The 22027-nt window shown below is 46.0% G+C and overlaps 1 protein-coding gene across 2 annotated transcripts in view; it reads right to left on the bottom strand.

Annotated features, from left to right (window-relative positions):
* Positions 1-20859, bottom strand: part of PBX2 (PBX homeobox 2) — a 247366-nt gene extending 226507 nt beyond the window's left edge. The window contains exons 1-2 of one of the 2 annotated variants that reach the window (XM_086924519.1): positions 20288-20859; positions 8588-8661 (exon numbers count right to left, since the gene is read on the bottom strand). In XM_086924519.1, coding sequence (XP_086780645.1) covers positions 8588-8661; positions 20288-20484 — 271 coding nt within the window. In that variant the 5' untranslated portion in view covers positions 20485-20859. The remainder of the gene's footprint in view (positions 1-8587; positions 8662-20287) is intronic. The other variant, XM_086924520.1, reaches the window with a different exon arrangement.
* Positions 20860-22027: the final 1168 nt, after the last annotated feature.

The following is a 22027-nucleotide window of genomic DNA, read 5'->3' as shown; positions in this document are numbered from 1 at the left end:
AAAAGGCGGTGGTGTTGCCATCATCTTCAAAGAGGAATTACAACTTTCCCTTGTCAATAACACTAATTACTTCGCCCTTGAATACCTCAAAGCTGAACTCAAAATTCACGGCTCCCAACCCATTCGCCTTCACAACATATATAACCCTCCCGGCAATACTCATCCCTTCGTTGATGAGCTATCCGACCTTCTTACACAATCGTCACTTTCTAACTCCCAAAACATTTTTCTGGGAGAACTCAACCTCCATTGGAATGAGACCAATAACCCCTCTATCACCCTCCTATCCAACCTTCTCGAGATCAATAACCTCGAGCAACTCTGTAAATCTTCGACCCATTCCAAAGGAGCAATCCTAGATGCCATCATTACAAGCAAAGACCTAGCCCTCCTATCCAACATCATTCCCATCGACTGGTCCGACCATTATCTCATTCTGTTCTCTGTAGCGATCTCTGCCATTCCTCCTCCCACGAAAATCATTAAACCCATGAAACTGTCCAGAAATCTTAATAATATCCCCCCTGATTTACTGGAATCCAAACTCCATGCCCAACTTCTCCCCATCCCTCCGTCACTGAATGCGAATGAGCTTACAGAACACTACAACAAAGCAGTCGTGGATACCCTGGAACTCCTGACCCCGCTGAAGCTTAAAAACCCAAGAACCATTCCTTCCAAATCAGGGTTCAATTCTGAGCTTAATAATGAAAGACGCTCACTTAGACGGACGGAAAGAACGTGGAGACAACACCCTACCCCTTTGCACCTAGCTCGCCTCAGACTTGCAAGATCATCTTATAAAAAACACATCTTTAAACAAAAAGCATCCTTTTTCCGAGCACAACTGGACCGAGCCAAAAATAGACCCAGAGAACTGTTTAACATTGTTCGCAATCAAACCTCATCCACTCCTCCTATACTTCTGGCCTCGACCACTAGATGCGAAGAAATAGCCCTCTTTTTCTCTGAAAAAATTGCTAGAATAGAACAATCCTTCTTCCAGACTCCTACCCCTACCTCCATTTTGGACATCTCCCCTAACTCACCTGCATCCCTCCCACCACCCCCTGCTCCCTCCATGATCCTACATAACATTGATCTCCCGATCCCCTCCATTCCCTCCTCCCTCCACGATTCCAATCCCCCCAACACTCTCCTTAAAAATAACGCTGCCTGGCATAATTTCCAGCCAGTTTCTGAAAGAGATGTCTTTGACATCATTGCAAAACTTAAACCGTCCTCCCACACCAAAGACCCCCTCCCCTCTAAACTTGTCCAAAATCTCAAACACATCATTACCCCTTCCTGGACCTCGATCATTAACACTTCCCTAGCCACCGGCTGTGTCCCTTCCTCCCTACAACTGGGCCAAATCACCCCTATTCTAAAAAACCCTACTGCCGACCCTAATGACCTCAACAACCTCCGTCCTATTTCTAATCTGCCCCTTCTCTCGAAAGCCCTTTAAAAATGTGTCCTTCTTCAGCTTAACAGACACATTGAACTTTTTAAACTTACTTGACCCCCTCCAATCAGGCTTCAGGAAAGGTTGCAGCACTGAAACCGCCACGCTTAACATTGTTGATGACATTCACCACTCCCTCGACAATGGCGAATCTAGCCTATTGATCCTCCTCGATCTCTCTACAGCGTTCGATACCGTTAACCATTCTGTTCTACTCAAAGTCCTTAGAGAGCGATTCGGCCTTAATGGTATGACTCATAATTGGTTTATCTCATACCTGCAACACCGTGCTCAACAAATTAAAATATAAAACTGCTTATCGAACCCCTCCCCCATTTCTCTAGGAGTTCTGCAAGGATCCATACTCTCTCCCTCTCTCTTTAACCTCTTCATGGAACCACTCACCCTCATTCTCAAACAAGCCGGGATCAACTACCATCTTTACGCTGACGATACTCAATTCTACCATAAGATAAAAACCCATGCTGACATCCTCCACCTTAACAACACCCTCATCAAAATTCAAGCCTGGTTTCACACGAACCACCTCAAACTTAACCCTAAAAAAACTGAAATTATTCTTTTCTCCCCAAAAAACAACCAGCTCCCCATTAAAAATTGGATCACAGACCTTAATGCCCTCAACTGCCCCTTGTCCCTAGCCACCTCAGTCAAATCCTTGGGCATCTCCCTTGACAACCGCCTATCTCTCAATGTACACATCAAAAACTCTGCCAAAGGAGCCCTCCTTACCCTCTGTAACCTTAAGAGAATTAAGCCCTTTATCCCAATTGATGATTTTAAACTAGCAGTTCAATCTCTTGTTCTATCGCGCATTGATTACGGCAATGCCATCCTCACCGGAATTCCCAAAACACACCTGGCACCTCTAAAATCAGTGCTCAACCTCGCGGCCAGGCTTATCACCGACTGCAAACGATTTGAACACATCTCTCCCGCCCTCAAAACCCTCAAATGGCTCCCAATTGAAGGCAGATCCACTTATAAAATGGGCTGCCTTACGCACAAAATCCTCCACCAAAACACTCCGACTTACCTTACTATCAAATTGACCCAAGCAGGCTGCAGCGATCCCTGAGAAGCTCTAACACCCTCCTACTTATCCCCCCCCCCTTCAGAAAAAGAATTCCACTCAGTCACGCTCCTTTTCAGGCAATGCCCCTCTTATTTGGAATGCCCTCCCACTAGACCTCCGTTGTAACCCGTCCTACCCCCAGCTTCAAAAAAGAACTCAAACTTCTTCTCCTTAATAAACACTGGGGCTTCTAACTACCTCCCGAGTGGCCTCGCCTTCCTCAGCATCCCCCCACCCAGCTGCTCCGTCTACGGCTAGTGAACTCCCTCCTGCCCCCCCTCTCCTTCCCTTCACCTTCAATCTTATCACCTTTCCCCAACCTCCATGCCTCTCCTTTACCTCCTGTTTCTTACTACACCTTATGACCTTCAGTTTTTCTTGCACATTTTTTGTCCTTCTTGCTCCTAGGTATATTTTATCGAACCTTCCCACCATACTGCGACCTCTGTATTGTATTATTGTGTTTAGCAATTGTTTTTTACTTCTCATCTAGTGTAACCTTTATCCTATGTGGACTGCTTATTTTTTAATCAACTTTCTGTACTTATACACACTGTACCTGTATTTAAACACCTTTCTGTTACAATTGTAACGCGCTCTGATACCTCTGGGTCCAGCCAGCGCTATATAAAACCTCTAAAATAAAATAAAAAAATAAAACATTCATATCTACCTCACATGTTCACAAGATTGAGAATGCTGAGATCTTACCGAGAGGTCTGTCTGATCACTCTCCCATCCCGCTGGCAGTGCGGCTGGGCCAGGCTCGTTCTCCGCCCCCTGGCACCTCTCTTCCTGGTTGCTACAGGGCGACTCATATCACCAAGAAATGTATGCGGCCCTTATTGAACATTTTTCCCTCAATACTGGCACTGTAGATTCCCCGGGGACACTGTGGGAAGCCATGAAACCAACTCTGCGGTGGGTGGACATTACCTTCTGTACTCCGCGGCGTCTGCAACGCAGCGAGAAGCTGGTCCACTCGGAAGCACAAATCTTAGACCTGGAAGGCAGGAGTCAGGAGGCGGATGGTGCGACGGCTCGTCGCCAGCTTCCCATCACCCAACAGATATACACCAGACACCTATTGGATGAGATCAGGCTGTATTGGATGAGATCAGGCTGTATTGGATGAGGTCAGGCTGTATTGGATGAGGTCAGGCTGTACTGGCTGGCCACGAGTAGTCGTATTTATCAATGGGGGGACAAATCCAGCGCCCGCCTGCACCGTCTGTGTTAGCAGACGATTTGCCCTGTGCCTTCCCGGGGTCGTGGGACCCACGGGTCAGGTCCTTACTGATCCAGCGGGTATCTCTACTAGTTTCACCGACTATTATGCGAACGTATACGGGAGGAGGAGGCCATGGGCGGGTTGCCCTGCGCACATGTCTTAAATCCACCTAAGGCGGGAGCATCGCAACCCCGGATGTCCAGCTTTATCATGCAGCCTCCCACCTCCTTGTCCTAAATGACTGGTGGTACAGCGACCGGAGGGGACCCTGCCTATGTGCTTGAACAATGGCTGATGGACCCTAAATCATTACACACAATACTCTACTCCAACGCAACGCTTGGCACACTGCTGGCCGCGACCCGGACTGTCTTTGTGATTTGGTGCCAGGCTCAGCATAAGATAGGTTGGTGGGGCAAACTTACCAAGGAGGCTCCCCTCTGGCATAATGGCCTCCTGCCGCAGTTGCTCGAGCTCCCTGGGTTTGCGGCCTGGCATGCTATCGTAATCTCAATGGTGGGGATGTCCTTCGGGGCAGGACTCTCAAGCCATTCCAACAATTGCAGGCTGACTTCAAAATGCCCCGCTCCCAATACTATAAATATCTTCCAATTCGACACGGCTTTCCCCTTCTCTCTCACGACTATTCCCGATGTTAGCCCTATTGAAGCCAACGTGTTCATGGGTGAGATGGGCGCACACAAAATCACAGTTCTTTACCACACCCTGGTCATTAACATTCATGATACACTTCACAAGACTAGGGAGGCTTGGCAGGACGACCTGGGTCCCCTCGACGAAGACGACTAGGTCGAGGCTCCAGAATTCCCTCGCGGCTCAGCCATACCAGCAAGTCTTCGACTCATACAATTCAAATACCTCTACAGGGCATACTTTACCAGATATCTACTCTGGCGCGCTGGGATCATTGCATCTCCCTCCTGCCTCCGCTGCGGATCGGCCGAGGGCACCTTCCTCCATACGGTTTGAGAATGCACAGCCCTGTCACGCTTTTGGCGTGGGGTGCTGACCTGTCTTTCTGAGGTACTGTGATGGAACATCCCACGATCGCAGCGCTTAACCATGCTCCACATCACCGACGAAATCGGAGGTAACGGGTACAAACGGAACCTGCTATTTTTTTAGGGCTTACCCTTGCTAAACGCAACATTGCCAGGGCATGGAAGGCAACCTCCACGCTTTCGGTTGGGGTCTTGGAACGGGGCCTTGACTTCTCCATGGGGCTTGAAACTTCAACTTTTAATGCACGCGGCTGCCCCCAGAAATGCATGAAAATATGGAAGGAGTGGGCCGATTATCATGGTCCCTACCTTGAACCAGTTCCCCCGGGGCGAAGTATTGAAGATTTGCCCTGTTGATTTCATATTGGGTGCAGGCTCTGAGTCCGGTTGTAAATTTACTGTTTTATCACTTCTGGAATTATGCATAAATGTAGGATGTGTAGTTCAGGTGACAGCTTTGTTTTTGGTTATCAATGTGCGTTTTCCACAGATAATATACCCTTATGTTTCAGAGGGACTCATTGTAAAAACGTTGACATCTTCACCACTGTCATCTTATATATGTGATGCCTTGCCCTGGACCCTCCTGGGCATTTTATTGTCTGTCAACAATAAAATCTGTTGTGAAAAAAAAACTATACTTATTTGCAATGGCCCATTTTGTCACTTACCATACCAGGATCTTATCTCTTTGATTATGCATTTATTCAGACAGGGAATAATGAGTGATACAATTTATAAAGCGCACGAATACCTGGAGGCTTCTTGGCGCTATGCAGTGCAAAAAGAAACGAAAACTAGGTAGTGTCAGTGAGGATCACTGATTGAATAACCAGGTTTTGAGGACCTTCCAAAAACCGAGATCGAAGGTGCTAATTTCAGTTCAAGTGGCAAACTGTTCCAATGAAGAGCAGCAGTTTGAAGGAAGCAACCCTCAAAAGACTAGCTGAACCTGAGTGCTGTCTTCTACCTGGGATGTACCGCACAAAATTTTTCTTGAAATAGGCTGGTGCATTTCCATGGAGAGTTTTATAGGCTAAACCGTGAGTGTTGAAGGTAATGCAATGCCAGACCGAGAGTCAATGCAGTTGTCTGATGGAAGCCCTAACTGACTGGAATTTAGGAATTCTTAGGAGAAAGCATGCAGCCCTATTTTAAATGGTCTGCAATATCTTGAGTGAAACTTTAGGAGGGCTGATACACAGACTGTTACAATAATCCAGGTGTGATAGAACTATGGCGATAACCCTGCCTTCAATAGACCAGCTGCAAGAATTTTTTTGATTTTCTTTTTACAATTCTAAGCCAATGAAAGAAGGAGGAAGTAATCGAATTGACTTGTTCTTTGTAATTAAGCTTCCTATCCAGCAGAAAGCCCAGATTTTTTAACTTTAGATGTTGGCGTGGGTGCCGTACCAAAGTCTGAAGGCCACCAGCTGGAGGACCAGATGGCTGGATTATTGCCAAACTGAATAACCTCAGTTTTTGATGAGTTAAGCTTCAGGCAATTGTTGGCCAGCTATCTACTAACTGCACTTATACAACTGTTAACCACATTCCCGGATATACTTTCTCTTTTTGCCAGTGAGACTATTATTTGTGTGTCACCCCTACATTTGTTGTTGTATTTGGGCCCAGGTGATCACTGCAGGTAATGTTGCTTATTGTGGTCACCACTGTAAAATTGTTCAGTGTGGTCACTAATATAGATAGTAATATTAGTTAGTAGCTTGGGATGGTTTTCACAACATAAGTAGCTCTTATTACAGACCAAAGAGAATACAATAGCGACATTCATGTTCCGTTCCACAACTATGGAGATGTGGAAACTAGGGGACAAGTTTGGAACAGCACCTTTTTGATAATCTTTGAAATAAACAAAAATGTGGCTAGCTTGTAGAGCCTGGTCTTCGTTTAATGGTGTGAAGATACACATTTATTTAATATAGCACTTAAAATGTGTTTAGACTTACATAAAACTAATTATTTACAAATCAGTTCACACACAATATCTAATATTACATCACTGTGAATCATACGATATACCTTTAGAAGCTGGCACCACGCTACAGACTAGCCAGTGTCCAGTACCTGCTCATTGGATCAACTGACGACCATTTGAGATGGTGAAATATGGAGAAGATCAATGAGAGGGCAGGGACTGAAGAGCTCTGAAATGCCCTCACCTCAAACTTGAGATTCCAACCCGGCAACAAGATATTCATGAAAGCTTTCAAAAAAGCAAGTATTCAAACTCGTATTCAACTAAGAACAGGGCTGAGGCACAAAGAATGTCAGACACTGTTAAATCCCACCTATCTGGTCTCTAAACTTCCTAACCATCTCTTTAGGTTCATCTTTATGACTGAGCAACTATATGACCAATTTCCGGTGCTCAAAAGAAAGTGAAGAGGCAGTGTTGCAAAAGCTCCGTAAATATTGTTGCGTCTTTTGACCTAAATCAAACATCCACAGAATTGGTCCTCACACTTTAAAGACAAAGGACTCAACTTCAAAAACAAAATGTTAATTTAAAAAGTAACCACCGCTTTAGAAACAACGAAAAGATTAAACACATCCCTCGTAGACAAGCTTGGCAATGCATATGCACCTTCATTAGCAGATGGCATAAAAATGCAAGAGAAAGAAGAAGGCCCAAGAATCAACCAGGAAGGAAACAAAATAGCCGTTTCTTAGCCAATCTATCTAAAATTATGTAGTTTACAACGAACTAATCTGGCTTCAATATGGAAACAAACAGATTACAACAGTGGGAAGGAAAGCATTGAAGCGGTTAAAGAGGGAAAGGGGACAAAAGGGACCGACCGTACAAACGGACACGATTATGGTAAAGAATACTCAGCCACAAAGCCCAGTGCAGAAACTACTGCACCAGTACAGGATGCACAGCCTGGAATCGGTCCAGAGGCCATTGTATTTCGAACAGTTTCATTTATCTCCATTGCATTCTAAGTAACTGAGAGTCAAAGAATACTCAGCACAATAGAGAGAAAAAGAAGAGCTGTTAGTTAGTGCTGAAGAAAATGAAAAGTGGTAGGGGACAGTGTAAGATCTACTAAGGTGACATGGAGATGCAAGGAGGGTTAAGGCCACAACTCAGCGGCCAGACAGGGGTAGAGAATGGCAGGAGTTACGAAGTTAGAAGTACTGAACAGTAAAGAAGGGTCACAGGGAGGTGCAGAAAAGGACATGGAAGTGTGCCAAGAAGAGCAAAGATATGGCACAGGAAAGGACGCAGCAATAAAAAGGCAGAGTCGATGAAGAGATATTGTGACAAAATGGAGACAGTGTGGTAATGCGAATAGGAAATAAGTAGAGAAAAAAGTGATGCGGATAAAGATTAGGCCAAAATGGTGAAAAGAGAAATAGTAAAAGGAGTTGGTAGCTGGCTATACTAAGTATATGTACCAAATCGTACTTTTCTTCCTTACCTACATGAACTTCACACCATCAGGTACACGTCAGCCATGCCACAAGTATTGCAGCTTTGCATGCTGGGCATATTCTTCTATGGGTGTATTCACTCTTTTTCAAGAGTATCAGGGGAGAAGCTAGGCACACCGACCTTCATTACCCATGTTTCATGACAACTAGATTCAAGCCGAGTACCAAATATGGCAAAAATCACCTTTAACTACTGTACATTCTAGAGGTTCGCCTTTGCAAGGAATGAAACCTGTAAGCTTCTCAAAAACACACACAAAAATAAATAATTAATTAAATAAAATAATCACAGGTGCTAAACTCACCAGTCTTTTCCTTGATTTCGCAGAGCACGCTGAAGAGAGCAGGTTTCATCCGGTGGCAGTTCAGAGCATGCTTCCTGCAGAGGAGAGAGGAAGATAAATAAACCTAAGGAAAAGCCCAACCCACAACCAAGAGCAAAGGATGCAGTGACGAAATAAGAGGGAGCAAATACAAAGTACAACAGGAGGAAGAGTTGCAAGCACAGCCAAAACCTTACGAGAGAGACTAAAGCTACAGAGGAAGGAAACCAGGACACGGAAAACAGATAGTGTGCCAAAGAAACAGAGAAGGAAATGAAATTCAGAAGCCCAAGGTCGGACCGACACATCTCTAAAAACAAATCAGGTGTTGTGCGAGTTAAATAGAGGCAACTGAGAACAAGAGAGAGGAAAGCAACTAGGAAGGCTGAGGCAGGTGTGAAGGAAAACAGAGAGAAAGGAAGGTGGTCTCATAGGAAAGGAGCAGCACAGAGAAATGTACATTGAAACAGGCAATCAGAAAGAGAGACTGAAAGATGCAATGTGGAGTGTCAGAGAGAAGCAAATAGGACCCACAGAAAAAAGTAAGGGATGGCAGAGAAATAGGACGAAGTAGAGTACAAACCAAGACAAAAGAGATGACACAAAGTAAAGTGGGAGCCAAGACAGCGTACAGTGAGAAAATGAGAAGTGGCAGTGGATAGCGTAAAGTGAGAGCACAGAGACAGTAAAGCTAGTGGGAAGTAAAGGGAGAGGTCAAGACAGCATAAACTAAAGTGGGAGCCAGGGTTGCAGCGGGAAGTAAAGTGGGGCAAAGACAGTATACAGTGAGAAGTAACAGTCAAAAGGGAGTAAAATGGGAGAAAAGACAAAGTGTGTGCCATAGAGGTAGTGGGAAGTAAACTCGTAACTAAGACAGCATTAAGTGGAAGGCAGAGGGAAGCAAACTGGAAACCAAGGCTGCATAAAGTGGGCTCCAGAGAGAAAGCGGAAGCCAAGATAGCGTAAAGTAGAGTGGGGGTAAAATGAGGGGAAATAAAAGTGGAAGCCAGCGAGAAATAAAACAGTAATCAAGACAGTCAGAAGTAAAGTGGGTGATCATAGAAAGTAGTAAAGCAAGAGGTACAGAAGCAAAGTCATAGACAGAACGAAACAAAGAGAGGAACCAGATTCATAGAAAGAAGCAAAAGGAAAGGGGAGAAAGACAGATGCATAAAGAAGACAGAGAGAAAGAGCCAGAAACAAAAAGAGTATAATGGAAGATAAATGGGATTCAGAGGGATATAGTGAGAGTCAGCAAGAAGCAAAATAGGGACAGGGTGTGGGTGAGCAAAGATGGCGCCATAGAGTTAAAAAAGAAGCACAAAAAAGGGTTTCAGAAAGAAATGTCAAATATAAATCAGGAAGAAAAGTAATGCTAAGCACCATAATAAAGTCAGAGACAAGAAACGAGGAAGCAAATATTAAAGGTTTCAAGAAGCCGCCAGAGACTAAAGGAAATAAACAAAGCAGGTGCCAGAGTATGAAATCAGAAGCCAAAGAATGAGAGGCAGACAAAGAGATACAAAAGCGAAGGAAAGCCCAAAGGTGGGCATAATTCATAGGGAGTGAGAGTAAATAGCAAGGGAGGGTTCAGAGAAAGAAGTGAAGCAGAACCCAGGGGGAAAAGTAAAATTGTGTATCATAGAAAAAAAGACTGTGACAAGAAATGGGTGAAACAGATAGGTGGAAGAATTCAAGATTATTCAAAGAAGAGAGAAAAAGCGAGAGAGTTAAAAAGTAAAAAAGTAAAGCAAGTTCCAGAGCCAGCGTGAAAGAAGAGGGCATACATCAAACAGGGAAACAGAGACAAGAAAACGCAAATAAGTTGGGCACAGAAAGGGGCAGAAAACGGAGTAAAGTGAAAAAAAGAAATACAAACTAACGTGGAAGCTAGAAGGGTGAAGCCAAGTGCAACAAAGAATCGAAACCAAGGCAAGAAAAACTGGTAAAGCAAGAGAGACGCAAAACAGGAGCCAGAGAGACAGTCAAAGTAGGTGCCACAGGGATAAAAAAGCAAGGTATAAAGAATCAGAGGAAGACAGATAGAAAACAAGCATTGAAAATGCAACAAGTCTCACCTTTGATCAAGTTAAAGCCATTTGCTTTGCGAATGGTATTGTATAGAAAAGCAAATGGCTTTGACTTAATGAAAGGCGAGACCTATAAAATGTTGTTGACAAAAGACTCTGCAGGGAGTACAAATAACTCGTGGAATGCTAAAAACAACCAACATGCAGGCGGCCTGCACTCAAAGTCACAAAAAAAACTTCTTACAGACATATAAAAGAGAGCGTGTAACTCCACGAGTGAGAGGTCCAATCCCGGTGGGCGGGACCAAAAGGAGACAAGGCGGCAACAAGGAGGGACTAAGAAGCCTCGTTTACAATCAGAAGCCAGCGTTTTGCAGGTAAGATGACGCTAATCAATTAAAAAGATGGGCAGGGCTTTAACTCCACCTTCGAGAGCTTTGGCATCTGTATTGATTCCAAGAAGCTCTCGTATGACGAGTGCAGCGCATGCACGCTGCTTTCGCCAGCCGAGACCTAAAAATTGTAGTGATAGGGAAAGAAGCACAAGAGATGCAAGAGTGAGAAAAAAGAAACGCAAATCCGAGTGAAAAGAAAAACAAGCATTTGCAATGCAATTGTTCTCGCCTTTGGGACCTTTTATGTATTTAGCTATGCAGCACATTAGCCTGTGTTCTGAAACATCTACTGTTCTTTAACATGGAGGGAAAGTAAGCACCAAACTGTGTGACATGCCTGGTATGGGAACACAGAGAGAAATATTGCCTTTCAGTAGGAAATGGTATAGTGCAATGCTCTGTTTTTAATACAAAATCAGGGCCATGGGTGGTCATATCACTGAAAATACAAGATTTGAAAAAATATTATTGTCTATGGGTGCTCGTGGAAGACAATTTCCATTAACAGGAATCTAGAGAATGCTAAAGTGATTCTGGTATTTTTCTGACCTCTGCTGGTCGTTTTCTATCAAGACATAATAGAGACAGTTGAACAGAAAAAAAAAGTCCCTACGCGGAAGCAGACGAGTCTTAGGGCTGATCTCCTGATCCCACAAAGTACATACAACATATCAGCATATACTAAAGTATATACAAGAGGTATTGAATGCTCGACCTAAAAAGGAGATGCATAGAAGAAGCGAAGAAAAAAGTGGGAGAAAAAAACTGGGTTTAAATACACAGAGCACTCTAGAAGTAGGAGAGAGGGGGTGAACTAAATCGCAAAAATGGAGTCCTGGGGAGTGGGGTGCAGTAAAGCAGGAGAGAGCGAGAAACACAAAGGTTAAGTGCAAGAAAGAGGCAAAAGAAGTATGTAAGAGAAATAGAGAGGGGCGGCAAAAGTAAAGCGTAAGCCACAGAAATAGATGGAGGGGCAAGAGAGAGGAAGAGGAAAAAGTAGAGTGTGAGCAGGAGGGGGCGAAAGGAGAGAGAAAAGTAAAATGTGAGCCAGAGAGAGCTAGGCAAAATTCAAGACTATGAGAGAGAGGGAGAAAAGTGAGGGGTGGATCAGCATAAGAGAAAAAAGTGAAGCATGAGCCAGAGAAAGAAAAGCCAGAGAGAAACAGGTGGGAGGGAGAGAAGTAAAGAATGAGCCAGAGAGAGCAAAAAAGAGTAAAGCAAGAGTTGAGAGAAAAAAAAAAAAAATGTGGAGTGTGAGCCAGACAGAGAAAAGGTAAAGCATGAGCCAAAGAGAAAAAGTGAAGCATCAGTCAGGAGGTGAGAAGGGGGAAAAGTAAAACATAAGCGAGAGAGAAAAAAAGTATTGTGAATCAAAGAGAGCAAAAAGTAAAGATTGAGCCTGGAAACCAAAAAGAGATACACACAAAAATAAAGGCAAAAACAAGCATTTACAATGCAACGGTTTCGCCTTTTCAAAAGTTAGAGCTATTGGCATTGTAAATGACAACATTTTTATTTATGTGCTGGTTTTGAAAACAGATAAATAAATGGCATTGTCATTTAAAATGCCAATTGCTTAATCTCTCGCAAATGCCACACACACACAACCATAGAGAGTCCCCCCACATAGAGCCCCCCACATGCACACATAGCCCCCCCACACACCCACACAGAGCCCCCCCACACACACAACCACACAGAGCCCCCCCACACACTGCGAGCCCCACCACACAGAGCCCCCCCCACACTGCGAGCCACCCCCCACACACTGCGAGCCCCACAAAGCACATATTACTGTAACCATTTGAGGAGATAATAGGTGCAGTAACAGCAATATGCACAGCATGATCACATATGTGCTTCCCTCATGAGTTTGTAGGCATGGGCCCATGGAAATGAGAACCCTCGGGCACTGGACCCGTGCCATATTAATTCCGTGGGTACAAGAGCAAAAACAAATGTCATGCGGTGCAATGATTGTGAGCCAAAGAAAGCTGGCCAGTGCACTCCCGAGGGCTTGGAAGGATGCAAGGAGTTCCCAAGGACCCTCAGTCGTGTGCACGCACTGAATCACTGACAATACCAGCTTGCCGTGGGAATCACTGCCCCCTCTTTCAAACTCAGGCTGACCAGAGCCACCAAGGGTCTAGTACCCCAGTCACTAATACGCTGGTCAGTCGTTCAGGAAGAGAGGGAGGGGTAAGGATGTGCCTGGACTGTAGAAGGGAGTACTGTCCCAGTGGCACCTAGCACACCCAGTTCAGGGAGACTGCAGTGTGGGACAGGGCATCTAATGCTTTATACAGGCGCAAGTATGTAACACGAGAGCAGCGGTGTTGAATCCGCTTTCCACTATAAACATGGAAAGTAGCATAATATGTATAGTAAAATGTCGCACATTTATATGCATAATTAATCTTATGCTTGTATAGCCTTGTAATATGCTTAATATCATTACCCAACTCAATGCTCTAAGAAATGAACTTTGATTTACCCTTGCAAGGATTTAAACTTTAGTTAAAAGTTAACAGCCAGCTAATTGGCGGTAATAAGCATGCTCTGTCTTCACATCCATTTTAAGCAGCTCGTGAAAACACCAACAATTATTAATGAATGACTGTCCAAGCCGAGTCACCCACAGGGTAAAAAGAAGACTGAGCACTTCCTTCTTGACTTTGATGTGTAAAATATTTCAACTATGTTCACAACAACGTTGCGACTAATGCTCCATTCGGAAAGGGCATAAACAGTAATCACCACTCTGGCAGGAAGAGATGGCCAGGCGACGAGCAAGCATGTTCCACGACTGCAACCGCACTGAGAAAAAACACCCACGCAGTCTTGTCGAACACTCAACCTAATTGTATTAGAGCTGACTCAGGGGCCGTGTGGGTTTCTTAGAGAACACGAGAAAAGGACGAGATGTGCAGCAGATACTGGAAAGGGGGCGCAGACTGTGAAACTCAGCCAAGAGTATCAAACAAGCATTTACAATGCCGGCGACACAGACAGCGGTAGGGAGGGGGTGGGAACGGGCACACGGACAGCAGGGGGGGGGGGGCTAGAACGGGCACACATGGACAGCGGGACATAAACAGTAATCACCACTCTGGCAGGAAGAGATGGCCAGGCGACGAGCAAGCATGTTCCACGACGGCATCCGCACTGAGAAAAAACACCCACGCAGTCTTGTCGAACACTCAACCTAATTGTATTAGAGCTGACTCGGGGGCCGTGTGGGTTTCTTAGAGAACACGAGAAAAGGACGAGATGTGCAGCAGATACTGGAAAGGGGGCGCAGACTGTGAAACTCAGCCAAGAGTATCAAACAAGCATTTACAATGCCGGCGACACAGACAGCGGGAGGGAGGGGGTGGGAACGGGCACACGGACAGCAGGGGGGGGGGCTAGAACGGGCACACATGGACAGCGGAACATAAACAGTAATCACCACTCTGGCAGGAAGAGATGGCCAGGCGACGAGCAAGCATGTTCCACGACGGCAACCGCACTGAGAAAAAACTCCCACGCAGTCTGGTCGAACACTCTACCTAAATGTATTAAAACTGACTTGGGGGCCGTGTGGGTTTCTTAGAGAACACGAGAAAAGGAGGAGATGTGCAGCAGATACTGGAAAGGGGCGCAGATTGTGAAACTCAGCTAAGAGTATCAAACAAGCATTTACAATGCCGGAGACAAGGACAGCGGGGGGGGGGGAGATAGGACAGCAAGCACTCACCAAGGATGACTTCTTCCAGCGGCGGTCAGCGGAATGACAACAAACCCCCCCCCCCAAAAAAACACGCCCACAGCCGCATGACGTAGCGAAAAGCCTAAAAATCGCCGGAACGCCCACGAATCTGCTGCTCGCAGAATGACGAGCAGATCTCTCTTCCAATGGCTAGCCTCCATTTATGAAGCTAGCCAATGGAAAGAGAGGGCGGAACAAAGCCACACAGTGTAAGTCATTAGATTTCGCCTGCGCGAAAGGCTGGTTGCGCAGCTTTCGACAGGCGAAACCTAATAAAAGGCAAAAATAAAGCATGAACCAGACAGTGAGAGAAAAAAGTAACGCGTGAGCCAGCCAGAGAGAGAATAAAGTAAAGCGTGAGCCAGCCAGAGAGAGAATAAAGTAAAGCGTGAGCCAGCCAGAGAGAGAATAAAGTAAAGCGTGAGCCAGCCAGAGAGAGAATAAAGTAAAGCGTGAGCCAGCCAGAGAGAGAATAAAGTAAAGCGTGAGCCAGCCAGAGAGAGAATAAAGTAAAGCGTGAGCCAGCCAGAGAGAATACAGTAAAGTGTGAGCCAGCCAGAGAGAATAAGGTAAAGTGTGTGCCAGTGAAAGAGAGAAAAAAAGTAAAGCTGGAGCCAGAGAGAAAAAAGTAACACGCAAGCCAAAAAGAGAGGGTGGAAAAAAGTAACCACCAGAGAGAGACACGTAAAAGTAAAGCTTGAGCCAGAGCGAGACAAAAAGCAAAGTGTGGGCTGGAGAGAGACAGACACAAAAGTAATGCGTGAACGAGAGGGACAGAGAGAGATAAACACAAAAGTAAAGCTTGAGCCAGTGAGACAAAAAAAAAGTTTGAAGATAAAGCATGAGAGAAAGGGATGGATGAGAAAGAGAGAGAAACAAACATACACAACAGTACAGCGTGACCCAGAGGGTGAGAGGCAAAAGTCAGGGGTGTGAAATGTATTCAAATATCTACTTGTCCATGGGGCAGGTTGCATCATAAATCTACTTGTCCTGTAACAAAATCCATTTGTCCCTTTGGTGCCATGTTGTGCGGCGACAAATTATGGCCGCAATCTTATTATATAAGAGATCTTATATAGCCTCTCTGATTATGCCAGGGCTCATACCATAGTAGTGTTTGAATACTAGCAATCCCTTTAAGTTGCTACTTTTCCGCAGATCTACATACTGGGACTGAAGGTAGTGGTAAACAATAGTTCCAGGGTTGGAAGTCATTTTGAGTCTGTGCAAACCTACTAACTTGCATGTTTCAAGGTTTTCAACAACTCTTCTCTAATCTTTTCCAGTACTGAGAAATGTTGGAAATGTACTCCTGACATTGGCAGATGTAAACCTTCTTCCAGAGTTGAGAAAAAAATGGTTGGAGGGAAAATAAACTTGCAAACACTCAGGTGTTCACATGAGCAAATCTACACATGAATATTTGTTCATGCTAAAATGCATTTCACAAATATTTTCTAGGAGTACTATTTCTTGCCCTACTGCTGTAAATTCTTGTGAATTCACGAAAGCCATATAGCTGCCCTTAATGCAAGGACATATACCAACGGTGCACTTTTGAGACTTTCTTTAATAATTGGGCACCTAATTTGGTCTGGCATTAACCATGACCTTTTGTGTTTATTAAAATTCTCTCTCTGTATCGGCCGGCTTCACAGTGAGTGACAGCATTCTGCTCTTTCACAGGGAGCATATTGGCACACTAAGTAGTTTTGTTCAGTGCCAGTAACTAATGTGGCAGTGTACTTTTTTGAGAACAAAAACAATTCTTTCTTTTGCCAATGTTTGTTATATTGGTGAGGGTTCGGCAGCTCTCACACCAATAAGGTTTTACAAAAACCATGCCAAACCAAGTCACGCATTGCCAAAACTAAAAAGCTGACTACCATTTCAGACCTACTGTCTTTGCCAATGTTTGTTTATTTTTGTTTCCCAAAATCTTATTGAAACTGGTTACACTGATTTTCTAATATGAATATTTTGGGGAAATACTAGCATGCATCAACACATTTTACAAAATGATGTTGAAAAGAAATGGTAACTGAAATTTTACAGTAGTTTAGCAAAAAAATGTTTTTCCTACTTTCATTTTTTAGGAACATTTTGTATTGAAAGCAAAGAATCATTAATCTTGCTTTCAAGCTTCTGCAAATATTTGCATCTAATCAGAGAGCATTATGCATAGCCTCATATTGCTAAACTTTTAAACCGTGTGTCCACATTTTTCTCCTGGAACCACTGTCAGTAGTGCAGTCAGAACTTACATTTACTGAGAGCGCTCAGCCTAATAATAAAGGCTCCCAATTAATGAACCATAAATACAAGTTTGAACAGCATTAACATATGCACACAAATATTAACTTAACTGCAGGAAGTGCCCTTCCCTGATCCTTAATGTGGTACTGCAAATTGGCAGCCAAAGGGTTTGTGCTGCAGGGGGTTGGGCCTGCTTGTCCCAAGGACAAAATACACATTAAAACTTGTTGCCCTTGACCCCAAACAATATGTCCTGGGCGTAGGGCTACAGGAATTCCACATCCCTGAAAAGTACAGTATGGGGCCAGCACAACAGAGAGAGAAAAGAAAGAGACAGTAAAGAGTGTGCCAGTGAGAAAAAAAGTTACGCGTGACCCAAAAAAAGAAACAAAAGCATGAGCCAGAGGAGAAAGTGTGGCGGGGAAAAGCAAGACGAAAGAATGGGGATGGGAGGGGGTGGGGGGAGCACAATGAAAGAGTGGGGGAAAAAAAACACAACGAAAAAGTACGAAGAAAGAGTGGGGGAAAAAAGTACGAAGAAAGAGTGGGGGAAAAAAGCTCGAAGAAAGAGTGGGGTAAAAAAGCATGACGAAAGAGTGGGGGCAAAATGCACTAAGAAAGAGTTGGGGGGGCTTGAGCCGACAAAAGATTGTGGGGGGGAAAAGCTCAAGCCGACGAAAGAGCGGGTGAGGGGGGGGGAGCACGAACGGACGAAAGAGTGGTGGGGGAAAAAAAGCACTTGCCGACGAAAGAGTGGGGGGGGGGGGAGCACGATCCGACAAAAGAGTGGGGAAGAAAGCACGATCCGATGAAAGAGTGGGGAAGAAAGCACAATCCGATGAGTGGGGGAAAAAAAGCACAATCCGACGAGAGAGTGGGGGAAAAAAAAGCACAATCCGACGAGAGAGTGGGGGAAAAAAAGCACAATCCGACGAGAGAGTGGGGGAAAAAAAGCACAATCCGACGAGAGAGTGGGGGAAAAAAAGCACAATCCGACGAGAGAGTGGGGGAAAAAAAAGCACAATCCAACGAGAGAGTGGGGGAAAAAAGCATGAGCCGAAGAAAGACAAAAAAGCATGAGCCAGAGAATGAGGTTAACGAAATTAGCCAGACAGAGAGAAAAAAAACACAATAGCGAGAGGGAAAAATTTATAAGTGTTAGCAAGAGATCACGAAGAAAAAAGCACGAGTCAGAGAAGTAAAATGTGAGCCAGAGAGAGATAGGAAATAAGAAACGAGCCATATAGAAAAAGTGTGAGGGACAGAAAAAAAAGTGAAATCAAGTGGAAGCAAAGCCATCAAAAGAGAAGTGAAGTAGGAATACAGCCAGTAAGAGACAAAGAGGGAGCGCATCAGGTAAGGAGTTGGGGGTCGCTGAAGTGGGTTAACAAGGGTCGCTGAAGTGGGTTAACAAGGGAGTGAGATAGAGACATAAAAGCAGGGTCAGAGGGAGTTAAAGTGGGCATGAGAGTGCATTAAAAGGTGTAGGTGCACGTGTGCTATAAATCAGGCACGGTCACATTAAGGATCACAGTAAAGTAGGTGGGGGAAAAAGGACAAAGCAGCGTGGATGAGAAAACCAACATTGAAGTTGAGGGGGCAAGACAGCGAGCGATAGAGTGGTGGGAGCGTGCGACAGAGAGCAATACAGTGGTGGGAGTGCGCCAGGGACAGAGCGATACAGTGGTGGGAGCGCGCCAGGGACAGAGCCATTCAGTGGTGGGAGCGCGCCAGGGACAGGGCCATACAGTGGTGGGAGCGCGCCAGGGACAGAGCCATACAGTGGTGGGAGCACGCCAGGGACAGAGCCATACAGTGGTGGAAGCGCGCCAGGGACAGAGCCATACAGTGGAAATTAGGAGAGATAGTGGGTAATATATCTGGAGCCATTAATAGAGCCGAGTTAGCAATAAAGTGGAGCCAACAAAAGAATAAATGGGTAAAGGAGAGCTGGAGAGAGAAGGGGTACCAGAGAGGATCTTTCCCACGAAAGGAACCAATAAAGGAGGACATAGAATTTTAAGTGGAGACTAGTTAAGGAGAGTAGATAAGTTGGAAAGAAAAGTATGAAAAGGGAACTAAGACGGAGTTAGGAGAAAAAGAAAACAATGCAAGAGGGAAAAAGAAAACAATGTAAGAGGGCAAATGAAACGTGAGGCACAAAGTGAACCAGTTGATAACTGAAGAATGGTACCTGGAGCAGCGAAATGTAAATTAAATGAGTGTGATGGAGAATAAGAACCAGGGCAGAAGTCCTAAAAAAATAAAATGGGAGGACGCTGACGTCACAACAGGAAGTGACGTAACGAAAGGTGGATGGATCGGTGGTAGGTACGCAATCCATGGGATGCAGGGTGTTTTAGTATTAGTTGGGGTAATTGGCACTCGCCTCTTATGTCCCTTGCGGTCTGGATCTAGGTGCAGGTACTTCTGAAGGGGGCTTCGCCTCAACCAGTCTATGTTCGATGTTGGGGTTTTAGAACGCGGCAGGAGGGCATTGGGGAAGAGGCTGGTTCCTTCCAACTGTGGCCCATGTAGGCTCAGTACGACTTGGCGTAAGCAAGGTCCAGTCGCGGAGGAGGGCTGTAGCATTCCCAATGCCTGAGCCTCTTCCACTCTGTGATCGCTGTGTGGGGGCGGTCTAGCCTGAGCCACATCCAGGCTCTGAACTTAGCAGGGGAGGTTTAGTAGGGCTCCATGGTGTGGTTGGAGCGGGTCATGGGGATAATAAGCATGTCAATAGACCTGCTGCTTACCCATGTGCTGGTTGATGTTGGGATGTTGTATGGGTGGGGGAGCCAGCATTCCGCAGGCCTGCGATCCCGCATCGCTTTGCACTGTTGAGGACAGTAGTACGTTAGGGGACTTGCCCAGAGGAATAAGCACTTATTTGACATGCTTGTCTCCCAAGATCTAAAGGGCTTTCGGCAGGGGGGGTGGGGGGTCTGTCGGCAAAGTGAAAGGGGGGCGTCGGAGTAAGAAGGGCGAGGTTGGATGACTCAGTATGGGCCCGGATTGGAGGGTGCCCCAGAGAGAGGTTTGCACAATGGAGTAAGGGCCAGGGTGATAGTTGGGAGTGAGGATTACAGGGTGAAGTTGGGGGTGACGGTTGGAGGGAACCACATGAGGACCAGAGAGTACAGTAAGGAGAGTCTGCTGAGGACAGGAAGGTGCAGTACGGGACTTGAGGGTGGAAGGGGATCGGGGTTGGAGGGCACCAGGGAGTCACCCCGGGTTAATCACTCACTTGGCTTGCGCCTCGTCCAGGCTCTGGTCCGTGATAGTCATGATCTGCTGCAGAATGTCCCCGATATCTTGCTTCCGGGGAGGCTCCCCGTTATCCTGGTGGGGGTTCATTCCTTGCATGCCCGGGGGCCCCTGGTGCGGGGGGTGCCCTGGCAGGCCCACCCCCCGGCCCTGCATCAGCCGGCCCTGCTCGTCCATGCTGCTTCCCGGCGGTGGGGGGCGCCCTTCCCCCCCGCCCGGCACAAATAAAGTCTCTCCTTCGCTTCTCCGGTGGCGGAAGCTGAAAGGGGCTGAACACCTTCCGAGTGAATCCACTGGCCTCGCTCGGTCCCCTACCTCCCTCGGCGCGGGCCCTGGGCCTTCTCCCCCTCCGCAGCACCAGGGTCTAGTCTCGGGCCTGGCGTCGCTCCCCCTGGGCTCTAATTCCGAGCCTGCTCCCCCGCGGGCGGCCCTCGGGCAGGCGCTGGCTGAGGTAAGATGGGGGACGAGGAGGTAGTGGTGTGCTGTGTGCGGGAGGAGGGCGTGTGGTGGGGGAGGGCTTGGAAACTCATGGCTTCCCCCTCCGCTACAAGCTGATCCAGGAGGAGGCGAGGCATGGGAGGGCCCTGCGCCCTCCTCCGCCGCCTCCCCCTCCCGCTGAGGCGAAGGAGAACAAAAAACAACCTCCACGGAGGGAGCCTCCGCCTTAAAGGGCCAGCGAGGCCTGGGAGTGAAACGGGCCTAGGCCCTGGAGGGCAGCCGCGACACGACTAGGAGCTAAATACTCTCCAAAACGAGTCTGTCGGGCTCCGTGGTTTCAACTCCACTCCTTTCCCCTCATTGAGTTTCTTTCCGACACTTCCTTGCTGTTATTTTAGTTTCTTTTTATTGCACTTCCGGTGATGCACATGGGTTTGTTTACATTTTGACCCGACTGTCCTTAAACAATTTTACCGTTTCTATGACCGTTTTAAACGTCACACGAACGTGAGATACAAGGGACGCAATTTCGGACAGTGACATCATCACGTTAAGAAGGTGACGTTACTCAAACAAAAGCTCTCAGAGGCCCGAGAAAGGGAGAGAATGCTTCGTGAACGATGTGTTTGTATATGACCCCACCCCAGGAAACTAATATGACGACACGACAGGAGCCTGACGTCGGACTGGGAAACAAATACAGTTATCCATAACAGACTTTTACACAAAGTCGAAGAACCTGACTTTTGGAAGTGACCGCTATCTACGAACCTGAGGTTAGTCAGTGATCGCAAACTACGAACCTGACGTCAGGCAGTGACCGCAATCTACGAACCTGACGTTAGTCAATCTACCCCGAGTGTGTAGTTTGACACTTTGACGTCGCTCAAGGAACTGAAGTTCACTTAGATTGTGTTTGTGATCTCTTCAAGGAATTGGATTCAGACAGCGAAAACAGGTAGTTCTCAGCAGAGCTCTCAATTTTCAGTTTTGGTAAGAGTGAGAGATACTTAGCGTGTTGATGACATCCCAGACAGTAGTATGTGGTGATGCCATCCTGTCTGTTACACGACATCTGCTATTTCACAAGAATCAATATAAGTAAACATTGGCAAAGCCGAGGAGTCTGGCGTTGGGTGTCAGCTTTTTGCCTTTGTTAATGTTTGATATTTTGTCATGTTTTTTGCAAAACTTTAATATTGGGGAAGCTGTGTGGGTGCTGAACCCTAATAATTTATTGAACCCCAATTTTTTATGCACTGTTGATGTAGCAGCAAAAGTC

The sequence above is a fragment of the Lissotriton vulgaris genome, chromosome 5 (genome assembly GCF_964263255.1).
Source record: "Lissotriton vulgaris chromosome 5, aLisVul1.2, whole genome shotgun sequence".
NCBI classification, from domain to species: domain Eukaryota; kingdom Metazoa; phylum Chordata; class Amphibia; order Caudata; family Salamandridae; genus Lissotriton; species Lissotriton vulgaris.
This window is presented reverse-complemented; position numbering and strand designations above follow the sequence as displayed.